The sequence below is a fragment of the Anarrhichthys ocellatus genome, unplaced genomic scaffold (assembly GCF_004355925.1).
Source record: "Anarrhichthys ocellatus isolate YVR2014 unplaced genomic scaffold, GSC_Weel_1.0 scaffold39, whole genome shotgun sequence".
Classification (NCBI taxonomy): domain Eukaryota; kingdom Metazoa; phylum Chordata; class Actinopteri; order Perciformes; family Anarhichadidae; genus Anarrhichthys; species Anarrhichthys ocellatus.
In genome coordinates, this window is record NW_022280069.1 from 82,311 (window position 1) to 90,267 (window position 7,957).

The 7,957-nt window shown below is 44.3% G+C and overlaps 1 protein-coding gene across 1 annotated transcript; it reads right to left on the minus strand.

The window, feature by feature from the left end:
• Positions 1 to 223: 223 nt before the first annotated feature.
• LOC116394400 (beta-1,4-galactosyltransferase 3) lies at positions 224 to 7,891 on the minus strand. Its single transcript, XM_031867455.1, has 6 exons — positions 6,802 to 7,891; positions 5,026 to 5,261; positions 4,302 to 4,489; positions 4,067 to 4,189; positions 3,796 to 3,900; positions 224 to 3,686 (listed from the first exon to the last, which is right to left on the minus strand). The coding sequence occupies exons 1-6, from the start codon at positions 7,073 to 7,075 to the stop codon at positions 3,416 to 3,418; spliced, it is 1,197 nt and encodes a 398-aa protein (XP_031723315.1). The 5' UTR covers positions 7,076 to 7,891; the 3' UTR covers positions 224 to 3,415.
• Between the last annotated feature and the right edge of the window lie 66 nt (positions 7,892 to 7,957).

Consider the following 7,957-nt stretch of genomic DNA (forward strand, 5'->3'; position numbering starts at 1 on the left):
ATATTTTAGGTTGCAGGACTGTTAATGTCAACATCTTTGAGTTTGGCTCCATTATTAGGAAGCGGACTTGACAATGAACAACTTGCATGACGTATTTGCCCGTCTTATTTCTGAAAGAACAAGATTATTAGCTCAGAATTATGAGAAAGGTGCTCATGAATTGACGAGATAAGTATTGCTGCTAACCAGCATCCGACCCTTCAACAGTGTTATATGATTTAAAGTACGGGGCTAATACATGTGTAGGCAACTAAGGTTGGATTTCAGATGCATCATCTGTGAAAGAACGCCACATCGGTTTAACCGATCCTGGAGAAACACCACCATGTCCAGCTGATCGGAATGGGCTTTACGTCTGAACAAGGTGGTGTCTGGAGGTGTCTGTGCAACGTGGACAAACTAACAATGTCTCAAACCCAAATGATAAGCAGGCGGGATATGTTGAAATCAAGTATATTCTTGAAACTTTTAGAAATTCAACTAGTAGTATGAAAATGTGCTGTAATAAATAACTTTGCTTGCACTCAACATGTACTGTATGGGGAAGTACATATACTTCTGACTCATGCTCCACTTCCACTTGTTTTAAAAAGAACCAAACAAAAAGCTTTTGAATTATCAGTTTATTAATGCATTTAAGGCCACTATGGACTGTGCAGAGTTCATAAAGAGAGCAGACATAACCCATAAAGTCACACTGCCCTTGGTTGCTTCAGTACTACCCTGTTGTGACTGCTTTCCATTGCTGCCACACCCACACACACACACACACACACACACACACACACACACACCCACACCCACACCCACACACACACACACACACACACACACACACACACACACACACACACAAGCTAAAGAAACAAAACATCAGGTCAAGTAATTGATGCAGAGTTGTGACTTTGGGAATAGAAGCTTTCTTTGTACATCTCAGCTCAGCAGATGGAAACTTGCATTTACAGTCACAATAAGTCAGTTTCCAGTTCAAAACAAAGACACTTCAGCATGCTTCCTAATTTCTAGATGAGCATGAGTATCATCTCCACATTGTGCTCCGTACATTCCCTCAGTAATAGCTTTGTTGCCATGCATATTTAGTCTTGATATAAGTGTGTAAGTGACCACGGGTTGAAATACTAGTATCTCGTGTGTGTTACTAAGGCCATAGGAGTTTAATTCACATCAAAACGATAACACCAGTATATAGTCATCTACTTATGAAAATCACAGGAAACCACTCGCACAGCTTCTCGTCCTTCTTCAGGGGACAAATACCACAAAGACACGTTTTCAGTACAGTTTGAAAGAAAGAAATCACTGATAATCATTAACCATCCTTTCACTAAATTAACTGGTTGTATATTTTGTGAAATCTGAATACCTGTCGGTTTAAGATTCTTGCAACGCAGAATTGAAATATACTACAAATATTGATAGGAAGTGAGCGCTACGGAATATCATTCATAAAGAGACACACAGACAGACACAAACACTTTTTATCCATCACCACAGCTTTCCACGCAGTCGTCTTTGGTTTCAGCCCGTTCACCTGCCAGCACACAGCCACTCTCACCGGGTTAAAGGACCGTTTCCTTCTCTCGTGTTTACAATCAAATCTGTCAGAGTGGAGAGAAGTGAAGCGTGCAGAATAAGGGGCACTATAATGGAAAGGAAACGGCAGATGTCTCCATGAGAGAACTGGCTTTCAGAGTCACATTGTGACAAAGATTGACAGAGTCGAGATGGAAGACAAATTTCTTGAAGGAATAAAAAAAAAAAAAGGGAGATCAGAAAAGAGGAAGAATCTTGGCCCGTTTCCTTATTGACGAGCCTCCCACTAGCACAACAATATTGCTCAAGATATCGGAAACGTTTCACAGATGTTCCAGTTAGACTTCCCACCGTCGGCATCGTGTGAAAACAGACTTGTGGGGTTTCGGTCCAAGATGTCCCAGGATGCTCTCGAAACAAGAACACAACACAACCCTTCCACTTAAACCGAACATGCAAAATCACATCGTTCTCTTGTGATAACAGCAGAACAACTTCCATTGCCCACCAACAGAAGATCGCAGAGATCCGTCACGTTGTGCTTCGGGCTCCAGCTGTTGAACCCACTCGTTTGTCCACACGGATACATTTGGCTACTGTACCCTGAGCTTGAAACAGCAGCATTTACAATTCTCTATTCCTGGACCCGATGATGCCGCAGAAATGACAATTCTTGTGCAGAGCAAATGCTTTTTCCCCAGGTCATTTCTCAGCGACATGGATAGTTTAAGGACAGGAGACGGGCAAAAAGATACATTGTGAAGATTGACTGCTTATAAAGTGATAAGGGAGGAAGCTCGCACTGTTGAGAGATACATCTACATAAAGGAGATGTATAGTACTCTGCACATAACCGACATAAAGAAGTATTGAGCAACACAGACTCCATCTTGATGTGAATCTCAAGCTCCTTTGAAGGCAGAAAACTGATCACCAAGACCTGCTCTACCTGATAAAAGGCAAATACACAAAAAAACAACTTCAATCAAATGTTGTAGATATCAGATATGCTGAAATGTTAAAGGCTGAACTGACGCTACAGAGAGGAACTGTACCTTTGGCCTTGGAGTACAGAACTTAAACATTTTCACTTTACTCTCATTCACACTGGAGATTCCAACGAACATGACAGGAGGCAAAACTTGTGTGTACAGCATCCGCAACTTTGAAAACATTGGAAAGACTTGAGTCCGTCTTTTGATACGGATATAGACCAGCATCTCTGTGTAGGACCCCCTCTCTAAACGAGAGCCTGGATATGATATGTGCACTGTTACGTCAGAAGCAGCAACATCAGCGATACACAGACCTGTAAAGTCCCTTCATTCAGCACTCATTGTAGCAGCTTCACACACTCAACTGGAAGTAAGAAACTGTCTCCTTCACTTATATATTCATTGGCATTGAGACAAAAAAAAAAAAGAGCTACTGCTCCATTAAACCCAATATTCTAAATAATGTAAAGTACGAGTGAAAAGACAAAAAAAAACAAAAAAAAAAAAAAACGAACAAGCTTCTAAGGCATCACGAGGTTTAAGCAGCAACCACAGCGCTGTAGATATATAAACTCATAGAGTCCAATGTTTACCCCTCTCTCTTCACTGTGGCTCCCTCGGAGGGAGAATCAGCGATGAACAGGAACCGAGGAGGAGAGCGGTGACCATGGGGGAGAGATTCAGGTCAACTATTTTTAACAAGTCGGGTGTTTCAATCACCCCGGTCTCCGCAGGCAGTCAATGTTGAATCTGCGCTGACTAACTCCTCCACAAACTGATGATGAATCTTGAATTGGAAAAGGCGATAGAGGAGAAAAACCACCATCCTACAGCATGTACAAACAGGATTATCCCATTGAAACATGTTAGTGGCCCCTTAGGGTAGACTTTTTCTCTGCGTGGCCCTCTTCGAGCTTGGCAGGGGGTTTGGCGGGGCCTTTCGCTGGGACTTGGGCAGGTTCTTTGACCGCAGCTTTGGCAGGAGGTGGTGGAGGCAGATGAAGACCGTCCTCGGTGCCGATGTTGACGGTGATGTTGGTGTAAAGAGGCATGTACTGCCGGGAGATTGTCTCATATTCAGCGGTGTTCATCCCATCCGACTTCCAGGTCTGACGCGTCTTGGCCAGCATGTTGAACCTTTACAGGGAGAGCAAAGACAGAGCAGTGAATGATGAAGGCTTCCTTTGCATTTTACTGGTACGGTTTAAAGCTTAGCAAATAGCATCACTTCTGCTGTTTATGGTACCTCTTTGGGTTCACGTCATTGCCTTTGTCCAGCTTGTGTTTAATCATCTTGTAACGGCCGACCTTTACAGATGGACGAGTGATGTACATCCCCCCCAGAGTCACTCTGAGAAGACAGGGAAACGCGTGTCAGTCTTTCAAACATTGATCCTGTATCAATAACAGACTTAAAGTGATTGACTGAAAACCTCAACGTCTGACCGGCTCCAGATGCATTATTTCCACACTGGAACGTCCCGTTGTTGGGAGCATCTGGCCGGAGCTATTCTCACCTGACTCCAATATCGTCGTCCTCTCCCCCCCAGCCCCAGTAGTTGTTGGGAAAGCCGTTCATCTTGAGATAGTGCAGCGGCGTCAGAGCGGACACTCCTCCAAAGTACATCTTGTACGGAAGCCTGGAGAGGTTTGAAGTATTTTTGCATAAATGTAGAACACAGAATGGGCTACGGGTCGATCTGTGAAGAGCGAACCCTTCAATGGACATTCACAGACAGGAAGAGGACGTACTTGTAGCCGAACTTGTCCATGGCGATGGCTGCGTGCTTGGGGTTGGAGTCGCAGACGTACGTGTTTCGATCGTCTTCGGGGATGAGGTCCACATCGTGGAAGAAGAGACAGTTCCAGTCTTCCTCCTTCATGGCCTCCCGGAAACCCACATTCATCAGCTTGGCCCTGTTGAAAGTGTAGTTTCCGGCCTGCGGAGTAAACAAAGGCACCTAATGTCAGAGCAGGCTTTGTGTCACACACTGGTCTACAAGTGATATGGAAACTAAATCCACTAAATGTCAAATAACCAGCAGACCTTCATATTTAAATTATAATATTCCTAATATGACAATAATATGCACAATCACAAATCCAGCTCATGAGGTGCAAGAGATAAATACTGAGGAGCACACATGAATCAATAGTTACAAGCAGCTCAGGAGATTAAACCCTCTGAGCCACTCGAGCATTCTTATCCTCTAACATGCACGTCCAGCGACGGCCCACTAGAGGGCCCTCTTCCTCCAGTCTGAACTGCAGCAGGTACAAAACGATGGACTCACACTGCATACAGACAAAATTAACCAGAGGATAGCTGATAATATCCAATAAGAAAAAAATGTGTTTCTACCAAATGTGAAATCTACATGAACCAAAGCACCAAGTAAAATGTTACTTAAATCCCGTATTTCCCCCGCTGCCTCTTCTGTTTGTGTATAACATGACATGGTTGCGTGTGTGTCACCTGGTGAATGACGTAAATCCCATAGTTGAGCTGTTGCCGCTGCAGGAAAGGATGTAGGTAGTACAGGAGGAACTTGAGGTGGTGTTCTCTGTGTCTGTGGGGAATGATGATGGCTGTTCGGTGCCTTGCCTCACAGTCAGGCGGCCTGTAGCGTCCTCCGCGCACCACCAGAGGATTCTTCCTCTGAACCTCTGCAAGAGTGAGGCCTGACGGGAAGCTGACGTGGATCGGCCCACCTGTGGGCAGAAGCCGGTCCGGTCATTAGCAGTCGGAAACCAGATACGTTTAATGGAGCGAAGGCAAATAGTCTGGGTAGAGAATGAGGGGCTAGGATTTGAATGAGACACGTGGGTTCAGCCGGATGTGTTCGGAAATGTTCTGACAAGCAATCGCACTAGAAACGAGGAAGACATTCTTTTCATCGACTCATTGTCAAACCCGTTTCAGGTTGTTTCTGCTCACTTTACGGCTGCCTGACAGAATGTTCAACAACCTTTATTTGTTGTTTTAGTTTAAGATGACTGGCAGTAATGTGGGGACAAAGGGCAGAGGGCAGAGCCCTGAAAACTAAGCCTGCTCTGACGGTGTTTCCCAGTCATACAGAGCAAACATTACACAGGATCAGATTAGCACTAGTAGGAATCCCATCTCTCAGCCTTCTTCAGTGGGTGGACTTTGTTCAGTTGTAATTTTCCAGCAAAGCTTTCCTCCATATGGGAACAATGGCTCAAGCAGTACAGAGCGGTCCTAACACGGATTATGAGTCGACCACGATATGATTGTGCATTGTTCTGTGAAAATTATGCAAGAAGAATTGACTGACAAAATTTACAATAAACCTTAAAGCTCGATGACACATGATGGAAATCATTCAATTTAAAAAAAGGACATCACTACTAATAATCTCAGCTGATAACTGGGGCCAAAATATCTTCCATTTGATCTGCTTGCTTGTTATAACCCTTCATCTTTGTTTCAGTTCACTTCCTGCTGTCTGCTATACTATTCAGTCAATTATTATTCAATTAATTTACTCAATTACGTTTTTGGCAAGAATTAATACAAAAGATAGCCAATGCCCTTTGGCTCAGTTGTCAGCATGTAGTGCAAAATTGCTGGCAAAGTTTTCCAAATAATACGGAGCCGAGTACTGAAATATTTAGAGCTCTAGTGCTATATTCATACTTCTAGACCACATTTTAGAGAAGTATTTTCATTTTGGCATTTCTGATCATCAGCAACAAAAAGAAAATGTACCGTACATCCACTGTAAAACAAATGAAAATGTTGTAGTTTGTTCAGGTTGCATACCCTGCACTCGGTACACCTCACATTACCTTGTTGCAGGCTGTATGCAGCCTATCAGACAGCAGATGAACCACCACTAACAGGCAGCAGCTGTGAACTCCTTACACATGTTTGAGCTAAACATAAAGTGTGAAAATAGAATTCTACTATTTACATAAAAAAATACACTTGAAGCAAAAACAAGTGCCCTCCCTCTGCTGGCTGTATACAACACAGCCATCACTACGGAGTGGAGTCTTAAAGATCCTCACATTTCAAATGAACAGAATTTAGCTTCATTAACTATTGATGGTTTCCCCGACAATTTATTTGCCGAGAGACCCATCAGCTGCTCTCAGTAACTCATATTCAGAAGGGAAAATAAATTAGTGATGATGTTATTCGGGGGAAATTGCCAAGCTTGTTCATAAATCAATGTATTTAGAGATTAACAGGCCGAATGACACAGAAGCAGACAGGACCACTCACCAATGAGAGGGGACGTGTTAGGGCAGTAAGGCATTGCGTCTCCATGGCCGTGGGTTTTGGATAGGTGGGAGAGGTTGGCGTATACGTCACCTCCAGCGATGCCCGCCGCCGTGTGGTTGCGGCCCGACAAGCTAGTGGTGTCAGGCTTGCGGAAGATGCGGATGAAGTAGGAGACCCTCTTCTGGTATCCCTCTCGGGACAGCAGCGCCATGACCACCAGCTGAATGCCCAGGAACATGAAAAGGTAGCGCCATTTGGACTGGATACCGATCATGGCGACGGCTCTGCGTTGTCAAAAGCAACAAGAGTTTTGGGGGCGAAGGACGTGTAGAAAGTCAGCTGGCGGAACGTGACCCCTCGGTGATTTAATCCTTGGAAGTAAGTAAGTTATCCCCAAGAAGAAGCAAAATTCAGAAAAGGGACAGTTGGCTGGTGCTGTGGCCCACACACAAAGTCAAATATACTGTGTACCTACTCTAAAATATGGCAACAGCTACTGAATGTGACGGTTACTTTATGTTAAGTTACATGCAATAATCTGTGGCAAGATGGAGTATGAATATATAAGAAAAATAGACAAAAAGGCACTTTTGGTAGGCTGTAATAGAGAAAGACCACCAAGGAAAGGAAAAAATAGAAAAATACTCTAAACCAAGAAAAGACTAAAGTATTGTCTAGTTAACGGTTTTTCACTGCATCCCTCGCTGCAGCCCACTATGTGGCAAATATCTCCAAAGTTGACAGTTGGTCCGATTTGTGATTGGTGTGGGGTGGTGATGCCAGTCCCACATCATGTACTTTCAACCCCATTGAATTCCATCCGTTGCCCCGTGAAGCTCATTCTTCTCCGGTCAAATAAATGGCAGCGTCAGTGTCTCTCACTCAACTCTCTCTCTTCCTCCCTTTGTGAGCTTTTATGCGGCTTTCTGTTCTCCCTCATGTGTTCTCCTGAGGGAGGCCTCTGCAACAACAACAACAGCCGCCGCCACCATGACAAAAGGGGAGCAAATGCAGCCGTATAGGCCCTATACTTTACAGAGGATTACACAGCTTCCATCGACTCACTGCCTGACTGGCTGTGGCTGGAGAGACGGGGGGGGGGGGGGGGGCTGTAAAGTATAGGGCCTATACGGCTGCATTTGCTCCCCTTTTGTCA

Bases quoted from the DNA above. Each gene is read 5' to 3' on its own strand.
- LOC116394400 (XM_031867455.1), bottom strand. From the start codon at position 7,075: ATGATCGGTATCCAGTCCAAATGGCGCTACCTTTTCATGTTCCTGGGC. The intron at 5,262-6,801 runs GTGAGTGGTCCT...TTCTGCCCACAG, and splicing joins TAACACGTCCCCTCTCATTG to GTGGGCCGATCCACGTCAGC. The intron at 4,490-5,025 runs GTGACACACACG...TTTACTCCGCAG, and splicing joins GGATTTACGTCATTCACCAG to GCCGGAAACTACACTTTCAA.